At 49.4% G+C, this 22,540-nt stretch overlaps 1 protein-coding gene across 2 annotated transcripts in view; it reads right to left on the bottom strand.

The window, feature by feature from the left end:
* Positions 1-22,540, bottom strand: part of BRPF3 (bromodomain and PHD finger containing 3) — a 538,751-nt gene that overhangs the window by 42,873 nt on the left and 473,338 nt on the right. For both annotated transcript variants that reach the window (XM_078644347.1, XM_078644348.1), the window contains exon 10: positions 2,869-2,966. In XM_078644347.1, the coding sequence (XP_078500473.1) occupies positions 2,869-2,966 (98 nt within the window). The remainder of the gene's footprint in view (positions 1-2,868; positions 2,967-22,540) is intronic.

Genomic DNA, 22,540 nt, shown 5'->3' with positions numbered 1-22,540 from the left:
TTTCGATTTGGTTTCCGGTGCTTTCGGTTTTGTGGACACTGATGTTGTTGGTTTCGATTTTGGTCGATCAACAGACGGCTCTTTAGAAATGTCCGTAGCTGGGCCTTGAAGCGAGGCTGTAGAACTACTTGTTTGATCTTGGGTAAGGCCTTGAGGCGATCCCTCGACCTGAGCCTTATCGAGTGTCTCGTCGCAGGCCTCCGAACCAGCGGTCGGGCCTAGCTCTTCGCTGGAGCTTTCGTCTACGGCCCCATAGGGCTCATCGTTGTCTCCTACCTCGTCGACGACTTCGATATCCTCGACCAATTCTTCATTTACTGCGTCATAGCTGGAGTCAACCTCCGATGCAGGATCCGACTGGTTCTCCTGAACTTCATGCTCGACCCCTTCGTCGTCTTCAGCGTCGAAGATGTTGACTGGGTCAGGCGTTGTGTGCTGGGCCTCCTTTCGCGCCGCGTGTCGAAGGCGAAGTGTCTTCTTGGACCGGAACCGAGAACAGGCCATACAGCTGGCCTCATCGTGATCCGGAGACAGGCACTTGTTGCACACCGGATGGACGTCAATATGAGGGTACTTGGAGTTGCAGACTGGACATCTTTTGAACGGGCTCCGTTCCATTTCGAACGTCGACAAGGCCTACGTCGCTGACGTTCGGCTCGAAATTGAGCTGGAATGAGTACTGAGCACCGATCGCAAGACAATACCGACGATACCTATAGGCCTTTTGGCCAAAGAAAGTTTTCTATCGATTCCGAACTTGAGTAAGCAAATATACATCCGAACCCAATGGCGGAAAAAAAACAATCTGAGGATGGAGAGGATGCCCATGCGCACTGTAGTCCAGGGGAGGAGCCACCTATCTCGTGATACTTCGAAGACTCTTCCAGGACAACAATGTGCAATCATCCGGACCCAATACTAGGCGGCGATCAATGCATAGATGTGAATTCAGCAGCACACATGCCTCGAACCTAGTAGTTGCGTTTGCAGAGTACTGGTGCATGGAGCCTGGGCCTCCGAATACCTCTCAGGAGTCCCACTGTGTTGGTCTTTCTGGGGGTACCAGGAGGGCTTCTTGGCCCTCAAGGTCCCTCAGGAGTAAAGTGGACTTCACCCACCAACCAGTAGTTCACCACGAGTGGTGGAGAAAAGGGAAGTGGCCTCCAAAGACCTCTTAGCAATCCCGCTGTGTGGGACTTACAGGAGGGGTAGTTGGCCCCCAAGGACGTCCTTTGGAGCCAACTACCACTCCTGTTACCTCCAATAAGTCCCACGGATTGCTGAGAGGTTGTCGGAGGCCACGCCCCCTGTCTTCACCACTCTGCAAACACGCCTCCTGGGGGACTACTAGTAGGGGGATGAAGTCCCCTTAGCTCGTGAGGATCCTCGGGGACATCTATCCCTCCTGTCGCCCTGTAAGACCCTCAAGCTGGATTGCTGAGAAGTTGTCAGAGGCCAATCCCCCTTTCTCTCACCGCTCTGCAAACACGCCTCCTGGCGCACTATTGTTTGGGGGAAGTAGTCCACTTTAGTCCTGAATCGCTCAGGAGTAAAATGGAATTCGTTCCCCAACAAGAAGCGCACCAGGAGGTACGTTTGCACAGTGGAGGAGAAAGGGGGCGTGGCATTCATTATTGTATGTGTCCCGGGAAGGTGGCTGTCACCAAGGGCTGCCACGAGGCTTCCCCGCATTTATTAATGACACTGCCCCGGGGAGGTGGCAGTCCCCGGGGCTTTGAATAGCCTTAGGAGGGGGGCCCAGTACACCCACCTCCTACATTTCCACAATGCCCCCAGGACCTAGACTGGAGGTGGATTTTTTAAACTGGTACAAATTTCCAGAAAGTATAGTATCTGTCAAAACACTTAGCTCTCTATATGCCCTTCTCAGAAAATCAACAATAAACAAATTTCAGGCATGGACAGTGCCTAACACGCCTTACCTAGACAGAAGCAAGAAACAAGAATCACTGATACACGAAGAGCAGTGTAATTTGTTCATCAAGTGGAGTTATTTCTAATAAACAAATCTACCAAACCTGGTTACTTAAAAGACCATTTACACCCTAGATATTGTTTGTTAAACAATTTAACTCACCCCCTTGCTTTGGCCAAATACTCTCTTTATGTATTGACTGAGCACATTCCCCTGAATGACCCAAACAAAGTATCCTGGCATCTGTCTGGCACACATCACCCTAAATGCACCCAAAACCAGTGCTTAATTTGAGCCAGTGGTTTCCGGTGTTAGGCACCAGCACTTAATTGTTATCCCCAGGTCTTATGACATCTGCCACATGGAGGCGCTGTCTGTGTAATTCAGAGATGAGTAGAACAACAGTTGTTTATTAATCCAATATAAATTCAAACAACTAATACCTGCCGCCTAAGCCTTTCTTACAGCTTTGGGGTCTGGATTGGTCTGATTTATCACACTTGTAGGAGTGTCATGGTTAGTAGTTGTGTAGGTACTATCATTGTCAGTAGTGGCAATGGGTGGTGTATGCTGCGGTGACCTTCTGACAAGGGCCCTTGCACTTATTTTGTTTTTATACATTAAGCACCCCCCAAAACCATTCACCTGTGCTTGCCAATCACCACCCTACATCCATCCAAGACACTCAGTTTCAGCAAAACACTTTGCCCATTTCTTACAAACTAGGAGCCAATAAAACAGGATTTAAGCCAAGCATCCTTCGGCACAACATGCCCCATAAATATTAGTCCAACGCCTTACTATCAATGTAAAACTAATAGCAAGTTCAATGTCTTTTCATAAACAGCAGTTCAGCTGGCTCAACAATCAAAGTCTGGCCAGCTCCATTTCCTACCCTCCACCTTATCATTGGTATAAGAAATTGGTCTCACCTGTGCAACTGTAATCCTCGTCCCCATTAACAGACTCCAGGTATGGGACCCGAGAAAGTGCTGGCTTTCCTTTACTGCGCTTAGGAGGAGATAGACCACTGTAACAAAGTGAAATGAATAGTTACATCATGAAGACTTTCTAAAGTGTGCACAACCTCATTTGGCCAGTCACTCAAAAAAGGCACATGTTTGGAAGATTTTGAAGGACATTTGAATACTAGCTACCTTTGAGCAAAGGGAAGAGGTTGAGATTCCTGAACACACTCTTGTCCCAGTTCTGCTTCTTTTTGGTGAGCCCATGCTCTCATAATAGTGGGATTGTAGATAGCAACATAATGGTTGTTGTGGTGTTGTAGCACAAGTTACTACTTGTGTAGCGATATATCTGTAAGAGACATTAGTTAGTGATAGATTCCTTACCTTAGAATATCCCCAGGCGTCAGACTGGATCCGGAAAATTTTGCGTAGCAATACCCCTGCGCCGCGGTAGGCATCGTCCACGGCTCCGCGTCAGTCGTCAGCGTCGTTAGCGCCGGAACGACGTCGTCGGAGTCCTTAGACGCCGCCCTCGCTCGCTGTCAGTTCTGATACACAGCTTTTCCGCGCCAGATACGCAGAGCGATGATAGAACCAACACTGGTGCCATGAAACTAGGGCCCTGAAAGGGGATGACCTTAACCCTAGATATCGGTTCGCAGAACGGGGAGGATGGGTGGGTCGGTAAGGAATCTATCACTAACTAATGTCTCTTACAGATATATCGTTACACAAGTAGTAACTTGTGCATCTGAAAGAGACACGTTAGTGATAGATTCCTTACCTTAGAATGGATACCCCAGCAATACCAACCCCGGTGGTGGGTCTGCGAACCAATAATCACACCAGAAAGTCCTAGAGGATGGAACGGCCAAAGAAGCCATCCCTCCGGACTTGGCTGTCCAGGCAATAGTGTCTTGCAAACGTGTGAAGCGAGGCCCACGTAGCTGCCTGGCAAATGTCCTGCAAGGGCACTCCTCGGCCCAGGGCAGTGGTAGTCGCCGTGGCCCGAGTGGAATGAGCCCTCAGTCCAACAGAGGGCTCCTTCTTAACCAAGGAGTAACACGCCTGGATACACAAGATGATCCACCTAGAGATGGTCCTCTTGTGCACCGCCTTTCCCTTCTTAGCGCCCACGTAACCAACAAAGAGTTGGTCATCCACCCGGAACTAGCGTGTGCGATCCAGATAGCAAGAGAGCGCACGTTTTGGGTCCAGACGGTGGAGCCTCTCTTCCTCTTTCGAGGGATGCGTAGGTGGAAAGAAGGTGGGCAAGGTAATGGACTGCCCGATGTGGAAGGCCGTGACAACCTTGGGCAGGAAAGAGGGTCTCGTCCGCAACACAACCTTGTTCGGATGGACAGAGAGGAAAGGAGGTGTAGAAGAAAGAGCCTGGAGCTCACTCACTCTCCTGGCAGAGGTGATGGCAACTAGGAAAGCAGTCTTCAAAGTAAGAAGACGAAGAGGACAGTTATGGAGCGGCTCAAAGGGAGCACACATTAGGTAAGTAAGTACAAGGTTCAAGTCCCACTGGGGCATCAGGAAAGGAACAGGAGGAAACGTGTGTGATGCCCTTCAAAAACCTATTTACAATGGGGGACTTGAACAAGGAAGGCTGATCAGGTAGCCTTAGGAAGGTGGAAAGGGCAGAAAGGTACCCCTTGACAGTGCCCAGAGCAGAGCCCTGCTGGGCAAGAGAAAGAAGGAAGAGGAGAACCTCAGAAAGGGGTGCAGAGAGTGGATCCACAGAATTTGCTGTGCACCATGCCACAAATCTGTTCCACCTGCAGGCGTATACCGACTTTGTGAAGGGACGCCTGGCTGCCAGAATGACATTACAGACTTCAGGAGGCAAGTCAAATGGCCTCAACTGTCGCCGCTCAATCTCCAAGCTTGTAGGTGGAGACTGGACAGGTTCGGGTGGAGGACCGTCCCCTGCTGCTGCGACAGAAGGTCCTCCCGAAGAGGCAGACGAATCGGGGGATCGACTGACATGCTGAGTAGCTCAGGATACCAGTATCTTCGTGCCCAGTCCGGAGCCACAAGGATAACCTGGGCCCGGTCGCACCTGATCTTCTTCAGCACTCTGGGCAGAAGTGGTTTAGGCGGAAAGGCGTAAAATAGATCGCAACTCCACTCGCGACGAAAAGCGTCTCCGAGCGAGTGCCGCCTTGGAAATTCCAACGTGCAGAACTGATGACATTGTGCGTTCTCTTCTGTGGCGAATAGATCTAACCAAGGCTCTCCCCACTGCTGAAAGAGACCTTGCGCCACGTCCGAGTTCAGACGCCATTCGTGATCCATCATGCACCGACGGCTGAGTTCGTCCGCCCTGGCGTTCAGAGAACCTGCCAGGTGTTGAACCACCAGGGTCACGCCCTGATGTTCCAGCCACTGCCAGAGGCGCAGAGCCTCTTGGCATAGGGTCCACGACCCCATCCCGCCCTGTTTGTTGCAGTACCACATGGCGGTGGTGTTGTCCGTAAACACTTGCATTACACTCCCCCAGACAGAGGGGAGGAATGCCTTCAGTGCAAGCCGGATCGCCCGCAGCTCCAGAAGGTTGATGTGGAGCTGGGACTCCGCCGGAGACCAGAGGCCTCCGATCTCCGCCTCTCCCATGTGGCCGCCCCAGCCCTGGAGGGAAACATCCATCACAACTACGTGCTCCGGTTGGGGTAGGGAGAGGGATCTGCCGCAGACCCAATCGCGGTCCTTGAGCCACCACTGCAACTGTCTTGCAGTGCCCTCCGAGATCAAGACATGGTCGGACAAGTTGCCCTGATGCTGGGCCCACTAAAACTTCAGGTCCCACTGCAGAGCCCGCATCCGCCACCGGGCTTGATGCACCAGAAGGATGCAGGAGGCCATCAGCTCCAGAAGCCGCAGCGTCAACCTGACCGAGACTCGGGATAAAGTCTGAAAGATCGGAATAAGAGCCTGAATATCCCGAACCCGCTGTTCGGGAGGATAAATCCGAAACTGCGCAGAGTCCAGAACCGTTCCGATGAAGAGGAGCTTCTGAGAGGGACACAGGTGTGACTTCGGCACGTTGATGGAGAACCCCAGCAAGTGCAGGAGGTCGGCCGTAGTCTGGAGGTGGCTGATGACTGTCTGGGGTGAGCCCGCCTTCAACAACCAGCCGTCGAGGTAGGGGAAGACTGACACCCCTAACCTGCGCAGATGAGCTGCGACCACCGCCATCACTTTCGTGAACACCCGTGGGGCGCTGGTAAGGCCGAATGGGAACACGGTAAACTGAAAGTGCTCGTGGCCTACCGTGAACTGCAGGTAACGCCGGTGGGCCGGCAGGACGGGGATGTGAAAATTAGCATCCTGCAAGTCCAACGCTACCATCCAGTCTCCGGGGTCCAGGGCAGCTAAGACCTGAGCCAACGTCAGCATCTTGAACTTCTCCTTTCAGAGGAAGCCGTTGACGTTCCGTAGGTCCAAGATAGGGCGTAGGCCCCCTTTGCCCTTCTTGGGTACCAGAAAGTAGTGGGAGAAACAACCACACCCTACCTCTGGCCCAGGAACACGCTCAATGGCCCCCTTAGCCAAGAGGGCCGTGACTTCCTCTTGCAGAAGTTGCAAGTGATCCCCCGACACGTGGTGGAATTGCAGTGGCATGGCTGGAGGGGTCACCTCGAAGGGGAAGGAGTAGCCCCTTCGGACGATTTGCAGCACCCACCTGTCCGACGTGACAGTGCGCCAGTGGAAGAGGTGATGGCGAACCCTGCCCCCCACTGGAGTCACATGGGCCTGAAAGCACGGACTAGGAGGGTTTTGAGGCAGGTGCTGCGGGGGAAGGTGTGCACTGGCCTCGCCGTTGTCCCCGACCGCCGCCACGGCGGTTTCCACGGCCACCACCGCGCTGTTAAACATTCTGCGGTGCGTGGCTGGCAGCATGTGTGGGGGCGCCCCTTCCGTGGCCACGAAAGGAGCGAAAGGCAACCGATTGCTGGCGTGGGGCCGAGAGGCCCAAGGACTTGGCCGTAGCCCTGGAGTCCTTAAAACGCTCAAGCGCATGGTCTGCCTTGTTGCCAAATGTCCAGAAGAGTGGCCTGGACATCGGCCGAAAAGTTGGCGGACCTCAACCAGGCGTGGCGTCGAACTGCCACCGTCGTTGCCATCGCCCTGCCCAGTGTGTCCGTGGTATCCAGCACACACCGGATGGAATATCGCGCTGCATCTCGACCCTCCGCAAGGGCTTGGGTGAGTTTTGCCCGGACCTCCTCCGGACATTGTGGCAGCACGTCCGTGACTGTGTCCCACAGGGTGTGGGTGTAGCGGCCCAAGAGGCATGCGGTATTGACTGACTGCAGTCCCAAACTCAGGGACGAGAACACCTTCTTCCCGAATTGTTCATACCTCTTGGATTGCCGATCGGGCGGAGCCACCGGGAATGCGGTCTGGGAATTGGAGGCCTGGATGACCAGGCATTCGGGGGTGGGATGGGTGGACAAAAAGCAAGGGTCGCCCGGGGCCGGGCGGTAGCGTCTGGCCACGTTCCTATCCACAGGCGGATGTGTGGCGGGCTTGGACCAAGTGCCCACAAGAACGTCACACAAGGCCTCATTAAACGGCAGCAGAGGCTCAGTGGAGCTTGCCTGCGGTTTAAGGACCCCAGTGAGGAGGTTAGTCCTCACGGCCGCGACGGGGAGCTCAAGGTGTAAGGCCTTGGCTGCCCGCGTCAACACTACACTGTAAGCAGCCCCCTCCTCCGTAGCCACGGTGGGAGGGGAGACAAATCCAGTGTCTGGCGAAGTGTCAAGTCCACTGGCCTCCCCAAGCTCATATGTCCAGTCCTGTTGAGACTGGCACTCCTGTGCCAGAGGGTCCACAGACCCCTCCCAATCACCCTCGTCACCCATCTCCTGCAGTTCAGGGTCAACAGATGGGGCCGATTTGTGGAAATAGAAATCTCCAAACAACGTCGAGAGCGGCGCCGGAACCGGACCGAGGGTAGGATTGGGGACGGCGTCCATAGTAGGCGCCGAGGGCGACACCCGCAGGGCCGGCGCCGGTGAGGTTGTGAGGTCGACCGGCGACGACCCGGATCTGGAAGCAGATCCAGTGAGGGCCTGCCGCGCCGGGACTGAAGTCGCCGGCGGCGCCGGGGCCGAAGCACCTGAAGGCGTCGGGGCCGAAGCACCCGACCCGCTAGGCCCTCCAGCCGGGGCCGTTGGGCCCGGAGGCGCCACGGAACCCGGCTGAGGAGGGAGGGACCTCATGGCCATGAGGTACCGCTCCACCTCCTCTGGTGTCGCATCATGCCCAGGGACCTGAAGGTGTGGGGCAGGCGGCGACGTCCGCGACTCCGTCGGAGCCGCGTGGGTGGTGTTACCCGAACATCGCGCGAGCATCGGGGTGGGTCGGAGGAACGATGACGTCTCTCCTACCTCTCATGCCTCTTACCTGAGGACTTGGATCCTGACGACCAATGTCCACTCCTGGAGCTGCGAGGGCTCCGACCCCGCGACTGGTCCCTCGACCTCCTGTGGGACCGGGACCTGGAGCGGTGCGGGGCCGACTGCCGGAGCTCAAGTCGCTTGCGGGACCACTCCCGCCTAGCTTTAGACGTCAGGGCCCGGCAGTCGGAGCAGGTGCGGTCGTCGTGGTCGAGGCCTAAACACTTGAGACACCGGGGATGGGGGTCGGTAACCGACATCAGTCGGTCGCACTTGGCACAGGGTTTAAAAAGTCTAGTAAAAAAATAACTAAGGGGTAGAGCTTCACCGGATCTGCGCTAGCTGGCGCGGAAAAAAGAAGAACTGATGTCAGCACGTGAGGGCGGCGTTTAAGTACTCCGACGAAGTCATTCTGGCGCTAACGACGCCGACGCCGATGACGGACGCAGAGCCGCGGATGACGCCTGCCGGCGCGCATGGGTATTGCTACGCAAAATTCTCCGGATCCAGTCTGACGCCTGGGGATATTCTAAGGTAAAGAATCTATCACTAACGTGTCTCTTTCAGATTTTGAGTTTTCTAAAAAATTTAGATATTCTGTGCTCTATACAAGCTAACCTATTATTTTTCAATTAATTATTTTATAATCCATAATTGTAACTGCTATTTTGTAGCATGTTATTTAATTTATATTGTATGTTTGCATATTGTTTTGAACCAACATATTTGTTATGTCAAAGAAACATCACTAGTGTCTAAAGCAACTTTGTGTTGCCAGTTGTGTTTGCTTGTTTCTGTCCAGTATTGAAATAGGCAGATTCTGAAAACAGGGAACTTGATATTAAATTCTCAACTCCTTTTTGACATATTTCATACCAGAAGAAAACCCAGGGGGTTCACACCAAGTGTGTCATCCACGTAACCTGTTAAAGATGTTTTTGTTTTACAATCAGGATATATTCTTCATTTATTCTACCATACATACACTAAAAAAATTATTTACTTTAAACAAAACCCTAGAAATGTACCCAAAAAACAAAGGTTAAAGTAACATTATAGTTCGGTGTGATAAAAAGATCAATTTGCGTTAACCACTTGGGTGATCATGACGAGCTGAGCTCGTCATGGCACACAGTGCTCGTGTGCTCATGACGAGCTCAGCTCGTCATGACACCCAGCCCCCGAAATCCCTCTAGTGCGGGCACCAGAGGAAAGCCCTTTTCTTCCCTAAATCCTCGGGAAGCTGGGGAAGAGCTTCCCCAGCTCCCGATGCCCTCCCTGGTTTCCCTGCAATGACTATCAGCGCACACGTCGCGCCGACGTCATTTCAGTGAAACCGAAACTGAAAAGAGCCAAGAGGCTCATTTCAGTTTCAGTTTCTACGTGCTCAGGGGGCTACCTCAGCCCCCGGGGCACGTAGAAAGACGGGGGAGGTATCATTGGAAAGGGGAGAATCTTCCCTTTTCAATGGTACCCCTCCCCAGTGGATCCCTGCTTGATGATCGACCCAGGAGGCCGATCCCCAAGCAGGGATCCACCCACTAGACACCAGGGAGGGGGAAGCGGCCTCTTGGGCAGGGGCTTTTGCTCCTCCCAAATTGTTTTGGTGTCATTTAGTCTTTTTGCCCCCCCCCCTTGGGGGCAGAAGCCCCCAATCTGCCCCCGGGGGGGCAAAAACCCACTAGAACCCAGGGATTTATGCCGCATAATTTCTTAGGGTGGGGGCTGCCCATAAAGGGCATGTCCATGCCCCCACCCTGCAAACTTTGCAGCCTTTCTGCCCCCAGTGGTGGGGTTATTGGCATGCCCGTTTTGGGCAGCCCCACCCTAATTACAATTTGCCGAAAAAACTCCCTGGCGTCTAGTGGATTTTCTGTCCCCCCCTGGGGGGGGGGGCAAAAAGGCCACTAGACGCCAGGGATTTTCTTTGGCAAAATTTAATTAGGGTGGGGGCATTGGCATGCCCGTTTTGGGCGGGGGAACGCTGGGTGGGAGGAAATTTTAGATCCACGCAGATTCCAGAACTTTCCCACACAGAAATTTGAGAAAAAAGTTAATTTTTCTGGGAAATTTAAGGTTTGCAGGGGATACTGGGTAGGAAAATGATGGGGATCCACGCAAGCCATACCTCGCCGGACTCCCCCGCGTGTGTTAGGTATGTTTCCCTAGATGGCTGGCGAGCCCCGGGCCAAAATCTCATGGGACCCCACTTGCAAAACGAGGTTGGTTTGTGATAGGTAATTTTGATTTCGCCTCAATAGGTTTTGGGCCCTTGCCTGTCGCAGGTCCTTGACCCACTCACGCAAGTGAGGTACCATTTCTATCGGGAGACCTGGGGGAACGCTGGGAGGGAGGAAAATTGTGGATCCACGCAGATTCCAGAACTTTCCACCACTGAAATGTGAGAAAAAAATGAATTTTTCGGCAAAATTTGAGGTTTGCAGGGGATTCTGGGTAGCAGAATGATGGGGGACCCACGCAAGCCATACCTCGCTGGACTCCACTGGGTGTCTAGTTTCAAGAAAAGTGTGGGTTAGGTAGGTTTCCCTAGATGGCCGCTGAGCCCTGGGCCAAAAACTCATGGGACTCCCTTTGCAAAACCAGGTTGGTTTGTGATAGGTAATTTTGATGTCACCTCAATAGGTTTTGGGCCCTTGCCTGTCGCGGTTCCTTGACCCACCCATGCAAGTGAGGTACCATTTTTATCGGGAGACCTGGAGGAAGACTGGGTCGGAGGAAATTTGTGGATCCATGTAGATTCCAGAACTTTCCACCACAGACATGTGGAGGAAATGTGTTTTTTTTTTTTTTACAATTCTTTAGGTTTGCAAGGGCTTCTGGGTAACAGAACCTGGTGGGAGGCAGTCAAGTCACCCCATCCTGGATTTCCCTGGGTGTCTAGTTTTCAAAAATGTATAGATTTGCTAGGTTTACCTAGGTGCCGGCAGAGCTAGGGTTCAAAAACTACAGCTAGGCACTTTTCCAATAAAGGGTAATTTTTCACTGCGAAATTGAGGAGCGACCACGTTGTGTTTTGCGCCGTTTCCTGTCGCAGGCACTAGGCCAACCCACACAAGTGAGGTGCCATTTTTCTCAGAAGACTTTGGGGAACGCGGGGTGGGTGGAAATTTGTGGATTCACGTAGATTCCAGAACTTTCCACCACAGAAATGTGGGGAAAATGTTTTGTTTGTCAATTTTTAGGTCTCGCACCTGCGAACCGATCGCGAAGCGATCGTCGCTGCGAGACCCTATAGCAATCGTTTCTGCTTTCAACGAGGTACGGGAGACAAGAGATGTGAACGCGCAACCTGTCGTAATCGGATCAGGTCGCACGTGCGTTCACCATCTCCAGTCTCCCCTAGCTCGTACAGCACACAGAGACACACGCGCACGCACGCACACAGACATTCGCGCACACATCCCCCCTGTCCCCCCAGTCATCGGGTTCTTTTTACACACGCACACACACACGCATACACACGCGCGCATACATTCCGCCCCCACTCACTGGGTTGTTTTCGCGTGTCCCTCTATCTCTCGGCAGCCAGCGGGTCATTCTCGCCAACACAACGCAAATCTCCACACGCAAATCTTCCGGCGGGCACAGGAGCGCTCCCGTCACCTTCCTGTATTTTTGCGGCCCGCCCCCGTCCCAAAACAGATTGCCTGGCTTCCTGTTGAACACAAAGAGCCATCCGTCTGGAAAATGCGGGTTGCCAGGTACTCATCGTTAAGAACCTGTCGAGTTGCACTATTAAAAGGTTCTATTTAGAAATGACAATTCTAAAGAAAGATGATTTAGAGAAATGGGTAGACAAATGGTCTTTAGACTTGGAAACAGGTGGGGACATTTTCACCGAGTCATTGGAAATGGGGAGAAAAACGCTATGTTCGTCGTCCCTTCAGGCCCAGCACTATAAGATGTTATACCATCTATATTATACGCCGGCGAAGATTGCTCAATGGGGTGGTACATCAGGTACTACATGTTTTAGATGTGGAAGTATAGATGCTGGTCTGATACATATTTTCGCAATTTGTCCCCACCTAGATAAACTGAAACAGGATATTGTGAATTTCTTTCAAGCGGCAATGTCAATAACAATAGAGTTAACACCAGCCACTATGTTATTGGGGATAAGTGTTGTCGAACAGTAAAATTTTTATATTTGTGGCAATGGCGATCTTGAGATTGTTAGTGGCTTCTCTTTGGTTAGAGCCTAACCCACCATCATATCACCAATGGTTAGGAAAAGTAATGTCAATACAAAATTTAGAAACAGCCATATATGCTAGAAAGGGAAAAAAGGGTAGGAAGTTGGGTATGCAAATCTGGGAACCCTTTATTCGATGGATGTCTGGAGAAGATTCTTAAAAGATTAAGAAAGTGTTTAGATTTTGTTTTTATTGTCTGAATTTCTGTGTATAATTACAATCCTATGTTTCAATGTTCTGTATTTAAATGTGCCCTGCCCATGCCATAAAGAAAATGGGGGAAAAATTCTCAATAAAAAAAAAAAAAAAAAAAAAAAAAAAAAGAACCTGTCGAGTAAACACAGCAACTGCAGATTGAGGAACTTATTTATAGGTTTAACAATGTAAACCTATAAAAAAGTGAAAAATCTAGCACGCAGTGCAGAAATACGCTCTCTCGTACTGGCCGTCAAACCTTGGGGCTAATACCCTTTAAGGAAAATTATAGTAAACCTTGGGCTGGTACCTGTTAGGACATATACTGTAATCTACTTGCAGAACGTACACACAACACAAATAAATGACGTGCTTTCGGAACGATTAGTTCCGATTGGGTACGGACGTTTAGTTCCGCATAAAGACAAAACAAAAACTTAACTTCAGACTTTTTTTTTGTAAACTTCATTGAAAATATCTTAACTGGTCTAAATCCAGAAAGAAAGACTCGTGCGCACACCATTTAAAATGGCAAAATCTGGGCTGTACAATAATCAGGAGGGTCTCTCGCACTATGGCGATTAGCACTTAGCAGTCACCATGGACGTGCTTTCAGAACGTGAGCTACCGCCGACTGACGCGTCGTCACTTGTGGACCGATACTATACTCGCTGGTACAAGCCAGGTAATTTATCCCATCTTTTCGACTCGGACACTGTCATTCACAATGAGTTTATTTTAATTTTATTTTTCTAGTTGCAGTTTTCTATAGTAAGAACTAGACCGTAGGTATCGGAGCGCTTTACATAGCACCAAACGAGTCTGAGTACTGTTCACTGATGACCATGCGTACCGGGTTTTGTGTGACCGAACATATTTTAGTGCATCTGACAGCCCCCTGCCCCCCGAGTGAAACATTGGGTCCGGACTCCTGTTACTAATACTTGTTGAAGGTATGTGGTTAGTAATTGCAAAGAACAAGAATCATCCACAGAAGTGGTTCATTTGTAACCAAATAAGGGCCTTAAGCCCATGCAGGATGCTGCTTAGGTGACAAGCTGCCTCTTGCACTTGCTGTGATGATTCAGGGAGCCAGGCATTTTCGAGTGGGACACCTGCTCTGGTGAGCACATCCCTCAGCAGTTCAGTTTTTTTTAAAACTCCCTATGCAGGTTAAGGGCTGACCTAGCATCAGCCCTGGCCTACACTTTTTGCGGGGTCAGAAGAGACGTCCCATTCCAGGCACTAGAAGTGTCATATTTACGAGCAGTCCGGGTGTCAAAGGCATAAAACCTGTATTCCCGAGACTGCATGTCAATCACTTTCACAGGCTGCAAGCCAACGCCCTTTCGCATTTTGTCACCTGTGATTTGTTGGGAAAGGGTGTTGGTCACAACCTGTGAAGGGTTGCTGACATGTCACTCGAGGTCGAGTGATATTGAGCCATCAGAGGACGAGGGGATACACTTGGCACTCTCAAGTCTGCCATCCTCGACTGAGACAAGCTCCTGCTGTATGCCTTTGTAGGAACAGAACCAACTGTGTACAACCCTGACAACTAGGAGCAAGAATGGAGTGCTGTCCCTGGCCGTAGCAAGGCCATGTACCGATCCCTTATCTTCAGCTTTGGGAATAGAACCCATGGTATGCCCCAAAGTAAACTCGGGCTACATTTCAGAGCCCAAAATGGGCTTTTAGATCTATACTAATATCTCCTTCCTCAAACTGTAGCCTGAAAGACAGGCATAGCATTCATAGTTAATTCAGTACAGCAAGAATTATTTCTGTTTCACAATTATGTAATCTTTATTGTAGAGCCTGCTTGAACTAAAGTGGCAGTGCTGAGAGATTTGTCAGTGCGTTTTGGGTTGTATTATAATCATCCCTCCCAAACCAGCTTCATAGAGCATTTAAGAGCGCAGTGTGATTTCAATGTAGGCCTTGCCCTTTCCCACCACTAATGTCAACTCTACACAAACCAGAGGAGCGCAGCCTTTAGCCTTGGGCAACAGATCCTGGGTGCAGGACCTGCCCTACAGCACATTTAAAGCGGGCATCGTATCAAAGGTTGCGTTTCTAATAACTTTGATGGCATTTATGAATCTATTGAAATGTAAAAAGACACCATAAGGTACTTTATAAGCCCAGTTATGGTATCATGTTTTGAGCGAATCCAACAAAATCGAGCCCAAGTTATTAGCAAATCAAACTGTTCTTGACACCAACCACCTTTTTTCTTTCCAGCATAGACAGATCTTCAAGGAACCTGACATAGCAAAAATAGAATACATAGGTTAAGTGTCTGTCTGCAAAATGTCAAACAGATTCATCCAATGGTAACATTACAAATGAAAAAAAAGCCTTTCCAATGTAAATTGCTACTCAGCAGTGATACTTGCATATTGGAAGTCTACAATTGTATCCCCTTTTAACTACACCAGGCCACGTTTTAAAGGAAATGTGCCACACATTGAATATGTAACCAGCTGCATACAACTTGACCTATCAGAACTTAGATGAATATGCAAATTGTGTGCCAAATTATGTGTAGATTTGTAAAATACTGAGAAAGTTATCAGTAAAGAAATAGGCAATTTCACGCGTAGTAAAACTAAACCACAACTAGAGTCACAATCACTTAAATATGTCTTTTATATTGTAAAGGTGTTCTATGATCATTATTTTTACAGAGATAACATCCTATGATGAATCTGCAGACATTATGTTGAAATTACCGGCTAGTTTTCCCTTTCTTGGCAAAGACACTATTACACCCACATTGCCTGCGGGCTATGGAAATCTAGCCAGGTGTGACCAACACAAGTTACATGCAGCCCTGTCAGAGGAAGGTCAGTCATATTTAAAAGATGGAGCTTTGTTAGGTCTCGTGGCGATTTACCGCGCGAAAGCACGGTCTCGCCAGAGACCTATAGTCACCGGCTCAGCTTCCCAGGAGACAAGAGATGGCCACGTGCATAAATGGGATCGGAGCGGGCTGCGCGCGCGTGTGCACATCTCTTGTCTCCTGGGAAGCTCTAACACACACACAGCCACACCTCCCCCTGCTTACGCATGCGCACACACACATGAGCGCACACACAGATACACACACGAGCGCACATACACGCACGCACAGAGACACCCCCGCCGCACACATACACACACGCGCGCACACACACACACGAGCACACCAAGACCCCCCCGCTGCCCCCCCCTCATTTGATTTTACACAGCCAATGTTCCGTGTTAGAAATTAAAGTGCAGGTACTCACCCGAACACCCCACTATCTGTTTGCTGTTGATTAGTTCTGTGCACTCCCACATTAAAAGTATTGCGCCCCGGCAGAGAAGTGAAAGCAGTGCTTCTTTACACATTTTTTTTAAAGTGCTGGTACTCAGCAACTGAGTACGCGACCATTTAAAGCTCTGCTTGTGATTTTGATATAAAATTCTTTGTAATCGCAGATACCACTTTTCTGCTTCCTGCAGAGCTTCACTTAGTGTGTAACGCAAGAGGAAGCGAGTCATCGTGGTTAGACACAACAGACATGTAGACTGAAAGACCGACAGTTGGATGCGTGTGCACCAACTTACTGAGATGTTATTGACTGAGCCCCAACCTTATGCTTTGAGAAGGACCAAAGTGCCGAACTTCCCCCTGGTGGAGGTGCATGAAGTGCGCCCCGCAGCTGCTGAGTCAAGACAGGTCCGGGCCACACTTTGGGGTCACTGGCGTCTTGAACAGCGCAAGACCAGCAGCGGTTGTGGCACCCCCGATTGTGGCGAATGGCTGCTTTTCATGGGGTCTTTAAAGGAAAATAACTGCGTCTGTGAGTGGAGTGTAGCAGCATTCGCAGACCTCTCTGAACTAGAACACAATCAATAAAACACAACACGCACTTAAAAAGAGAAAATAGTAACACCACGCAGTACAAACCTACAACAAAACATTGAAATAAAGATGCACAAAAGCACAACAGCACACCAAAAACAACAATTCACCACCGCAACAGAAACACTGCATAATCAACAGGCATAAACATTTGTCACACATTTCCACCTCTATTACACGTGGTACGGGGAGGGTGTACGAGTACCGCCTGTTACCACCAGGACATGCATGGAACGGCGCCAGTCTAAATGTTTCGTGATACAGCCACAACCCTCTTTGGTGCAAGAGGTAAAAGTGAAAGTAGCCAGGGAGGGCGTGTGCATTCGGAAGAGGTGCCCTGGTTGTGCCCATTACCTGCTAGTAAGCCCCCTCGGTGCCGCCTCTGGCCCCTTAGATGATAGCCTGGGCCCCTAGCGCCTTCCTCTCTCCCTGTCCCCAGTAGCGCTGCGTACTTACACTTCAGTAGCAGCAGAGATAGCGCTCAAAAGCTGGAGAGACTGCGCCGAAACTCGTCGACAGCACCGGGTCTCCAGGGGCCGCCACTGCCTTCTCTGTGGTTGTTGATGTCTAGAGGGAGGCTCTCTCAGTCTCCTGCTTTTTAAAGCAGCCGCGACCCTTCCCCAGCACCACCTGCTGCGCATTGTCTAATGATGGAACCCTGGGCTTCCTGCCAGAGCCAGAGGCCCTGGTGTGTTGACACACTCGGCCCCAGGCCCTGTGCTTGGTGAGAGGATGTGGCCCATCGGCTTAAGCTGCCGACTCTGGTGCTGAAACCAGGGTTCGAGGTTCGAGGTCGTGTCCAAATCCTGTGATTCTGGGCAAATCACTTAATCTCCCCTGAATGTGTAATGTAAATACAGGGTCGAGTTCGAGCTACATAAATTTGGAATCCATGACGATGGTGACATTCAGAAATTGAGGCAGATTGTTCGGAAGGTGTCACAGATCAAAGACCGTTACAGTTAAAGAAAATACAGTGTTTCCAGCAAGCACATCACTTTCTCGCAAGCGAACATCATGCAATGAAGACTAGGGAAACTTATAAATATCAGAAAATACAGCCATTTGAGCAACAAGAAACTCCAATAACTTCTTGAAACTGCTGCAGAGCACCAGACATGGAAGGACACTAGTGGCAAAACATGCACCGGCACCCGTAGTCTAAACATAATACCTCTGTCTCAAGTGAAGTACTCTGGTACCCAAGGATAACTAGCAAACAATATTATTCACAACGTTGCTTACTATTCAGCAACATTTGACAGTTTGCAAATCCTCTTTATACACCAATTCAGAGTTTGCTAACAAATTAATGCAACACATTGTCATATACAATGCCAATAGCTCAAACTTTAATGCTGCGAGACCTATTGCATTGTAAATGCTTGTTTAGGTTTGCAAGGGATTCTGGGTAACAGAACCTAGTGGGAGGCAGTCAAGTCACCCCATCCTCCATTCCCCTGGGTGTCTTGTTTTCGAAAATGTATAGGTTTGCTAGGTTTCCCTAGGTGCCGGCAGAGCTAGGGTGCAAAAACTACAGCTAGGCACTGTGCCAAAAAAGAATAATTTTTCACTGCGAAATTGAGGTGTGACCACGTTGCGTTTTGCGCCGTTTCCTGTCACAGGCACTAGGCCGACCCACACAAGTGGGGTACCATTTTTCTCAGGAGACTTTGGGGAACGCGGGGTGGAAGGAAATTTGTGTATACACGCAGTTTACAGAACTTTCCACCACAGAAATATAGAGAATTTTTTTTTTGGACAATTTCTTAGGTTTGCAAGGGTTTCTGGGTAACAGAACCTGTTGGGAGGCAGTCAAGTCAACCCATCCTCCATTCCCCTGGGTGTCTAGTTTTCGAAAATGTATAGGTTTGCTAGGTTTCCCTAGGTGCCGGCAGAGCTAGGGTTAAAAAACTACAGCTAAGCACTTTGCAAAAAAGGGTAATTTTTCACTGCGAAATTGAGGTGAGCCCACGTTGCGTTTTGCGCAGTTTCCTGTAGCAGGCACTCGGCCGACCCACACAAATGAGGTACCATTTTTCTCAGAAGAATTTGGAGAACGCGGGGTGGGTGAAAATTTGTGGATCCACGCAAATTCCAGAACTTTCCACCACAGAAATGTGAGGAAAATGTGTTTTTGTCAATTTTTTAGGTTTGCAAAAATGTATAGGTTTGCTAGGTTTCCCTAGGTGCCGGCAGAGCTAGGGTGCAAAAACTACAGCTAGGCACTTTGCCAAAAAAGGGTCATTTTTCATTGCGAAATTGAGGTGTGACCACGTTGCGTTTTGCGCCGTTTCCTGTCACAGGCACTAGGCCGACCCACACAAGTGGGGTACCATTTTTCTCAGGAGACTTTGGGGAACGCGGGGTGGAAGGAAATTTGTGTATACACGCAGATTACAGAACGTTCCACCACAGAAATATAGAGAAAATTAGTTTTTTTTTACAATTTCTTAGGTTTGCAAGGGTTTCTGGGTAACAGAACCTGTTGGGAGGCAGTCAAGTCACCCCATCCTCCATTCCCCTGGGTGTCTAGTTTTCGAAAATGTATAGGTTTGCTAGGTTTCCCTAGGTGCCGGCAGAGCTAGGGTTAAAAAACTACAGCTAAGCACTTTGCAAAAAAAAGGGTCATTTTTCACTGCGAAATTGAGGTGAGCCCACGTTGCGTTTTGCGCAGTTTCCTGTAGCAGGCACTCGGCCGACCCACACAAGTGAGGTACCATTTTTCTCAGAAGAATTTGGAGAACGCGGGGTGGGTGAAAATGTGTGGATAGGTGACTCCTCCTTTGGGTGATACTGTGCATGGGCATCGGCTCCATCCCCAGATTGTTTTTTTCCGCCACCGGGCTCGGATGTTATTCCAGCGCTGCTTGAGAGAGGCATGGCAGTTGGAGAGAGTGTCCCCCCCTGTTTTTGTATATAGTACACTGCTGTTATGTTTCGAACTTTGCCCATCAGGTGAGTTTGAAAAGCTTTGAGCACTAGAAAGACTGCTAGAATCTCTATATAGTTGATGTGGAGGCTTTTGTGCTTGTTGCACAGGCCTTGTATGTGTAATCTTGGAGATGGGCACTCCAACCTGTTAGAGATGCGTCTGCTGTGAGCACAGTTTGTGGAAAAGGGTTGATGAAAGGCCGTACTTTTGATACATTTTGTGGGTTCCACCACTGCAAGAGCGAGGGGTACGGCTGTCTACCAACACTAGATCGGTTAATTGACCCTGTAACTGATTCCACAGGCGTGCCAAACACTCTTGTAGGGGATACATGTGAAGTCTTGCATGGGGTACAATTGCGGTGTAAGACGCCATCATTCCCAGCAGTTGCATAAACACTCTAGCAGGTAAGGCTAGGTTGGATTCGAACTGTAGTATTATAGACTGAATGTTGTGAATTCTGGCTACATTGGGAGAGGCTAGAGCTTTGACTGCGTTTAGAGTGGCTCCTAGTAAGATTGCATCTGTTAAGGATGCCGGTGAGATTTTTGAGCATTGACCATAAAACCCAGTTAATGGAGTAGGTCTATTATGATTTGAGTATGTCGCAGACAGTTTTGGCAAGTGCTCGCTTTGATGAGCCAGTCATCTAAGTAAGGGAAGATGTGAACATGTTGCCTCCTGAGATGAGCCGTGACTACTGCCAGACATTTGATAAATACCCTGGGTGCTGTAGTCACTCCAAAGGGAAGTACTTTGAATTGATAATGCTTGCCTGCTATCAAATCTGAGGTATTTGCGATGAGCTGGGTAAATTGGAACATGAAAATATGTGTTTTAGGTCTAGAGTAGACATAAAATCTGCTTTTTGTAAAAGTGAATATATCGGTTTAATTCTCTGAGATCCAGAATAGGTCTTAGGGAACAGTCCTTTTTGGGAATCAGAAAATACAGAGAGTAAACCCCTGAACCTTGGTATTGTACTTGAACGGGTTCTATAGCTCATTTAATAAGAGAGATTGCACTTCCTGTTCGAGCAATTGCACATGTTGTGGAGGCAATTTGTGAAAGCGAGGATTTTTGGTAAGCTCCAGGCAATAACCATGTTGGATAATTCCAATCACCCATTTGTTGGTTGTTATAGATTGCCAAATGGGGAGAAATTGTTGAAGTCTTCCCCCGACAGGTGTGGTATGGTCGGGGGGAAGCGTGGGTAAGTCACTTCTTATTAGGGGAAGGGGTGTTACAGGATGTGTTACCCTTACCCCTCCCTCTAGGGTTGTTCCCTCTATAACCTCCTTGAAAAAAGCCTCTTGGAGGTGAGAACTGATTATTACCCTTGTAGGGGGAGGTATTTTGGCCTGAGGATGTGGTTTTGGACCCCACTCTATAAACGTAACAATATAAGGCTCCTCTGTTTGAAGGGGACTGAAGGGCTCCCATGGATTTGGCGACTTCAGTGTCCTTTTTCATTTTTTCTAGTGCCCGATCGACCCTTATTCCCTTATTTACCCAATCATGTGCCCTTGTTTTATGCTAATCTGGGAGATATTGGAGCAATTGCTCCATTTCATCCCAGTGTGCTCTGGCATATCTGGCTAAAAGTCCCTGCGTATTTGCAATGCACTAGTGATTGGCCTGAGCAGCTACGCGCTTGCCAGAAGCCTCTAATAACTTGGACTCTTTATCTTGTGGAGGAGCGTCCCCTGATATTTGAGAATTAGCTCGCTTACGAGCATTAGACACTACTAGGGAATCTAATGGCAACTGGCCTTTGATAAATACTAGATCTGTTGGAGAGGCTTTATACTTTTTGTCAACTCTAGGAGCCAAGATGTGTGCACGAACAGGGGCTTTAAAATTTTTGTCAGCGTGTCTCATCATGCATAGGAAATGTTTGTGACGACCTATATGTGGATCCTAAAGTCTCGAACAAAAAATCTTCTTCTAATGATTCTTTGTGCAAGGCCACCCCATGATATTGTGCAGCCCTGGCAATGAGTTCTCGATAGGAAACATTGTCATCTGGAGGAGATGGCTTGGAAGGGTAAAGATCTGGATCATTATCTGCTGGAGGATCAATTGTGTAATCTGTCCATTGATCCAATGGTAAATGTGTACCCCCATCATCAATATCATCATCATGGTGAGAATGTGGAGAATCCTGAGGTGTGTTTTGCAAAGGAGTTGAGGGTGGAGAAGGGGTGGTGGAGGGGATGGCGTTGGTGGATGAAAAGGACTGGTCGCAACAGACTTCATTTTTAAAGTAATCTTATAATGAATATCTTCAACAGGAAGCTTGTGTTTCTGAGGTATTTTAGTATGAATACGGCCTGTTTCAGGGTTAATATACAGTCTCTTTTGTTTGGGATAATTTTTCGGTGGAACAATGTCTAGATCAGGATTCGAAGGCTGTTTTGTTTTTGGCAAGAGCTTCGGCTTCAAGCCGGATTTGTGTTTGGAGCCGGAAGGCTTTGGTTCCGAGGAGGATTTTTGGTGACTTGGTACTGAGCTGGAAAGCTTGACTGGGTGTTTCTGGAGGCGGGGCGTCGGAAATGTCGTCTTGGTGCCGACCTTGGCCAGAAGGCAGAGGTGGTAATGAAGCCTTATGTTTTTTGTGGGTGAGTTGGTGGGGCAAGGGGTCTTCCGTACTCGGGTCACTTTGTCCCTGCGGCAGTTCTTCAGCATCGAGGTCTATCTCAAGCTCAGAGTCAGAGTCTTGAACTGAGAAGGCTTCTTCCTCCTCTGTCACTGATGCACCAACATCTTCCTGACTGGATTCTTCACCGAAGATGTCCGCCGTCTTTTCGATGCTTTGACGCTGAATCTCCCGACGTCGAGTCTGGCGTTCACGAAGAGTTTTCTTCGATCAAAACGATCTGCAAGCGTGGCAAGTTTCTTCTTTGTACTCCGGAGACAAGCACAAATTACACACTTTGTGTGAGTCACTGCCAGATATTTTGTGTGGTATTGAGGGCAGAATTTG

The sequence above is a fragment of the Lissotriton helveticus genome, chromosome 5_1 (genome assembly GCF_964261635.1).
Source record: "Lissotriton helveticus chromosome 5_1, aLisHel1.1, whole genome shotgun sequence".
Taxonomy (NCBI): domain Eukaryota; kingdom Metazoa; phylum Chordata; class Amphibia; order Caudata; family Salamandridae; genus Lissotriton; species Lissotriton helveticus.
The sequence above is the reverse complement of the archived record's forward strand: the minus strand, read 5'-3'. Positions and strand labels throughout refer to the sequence as shown.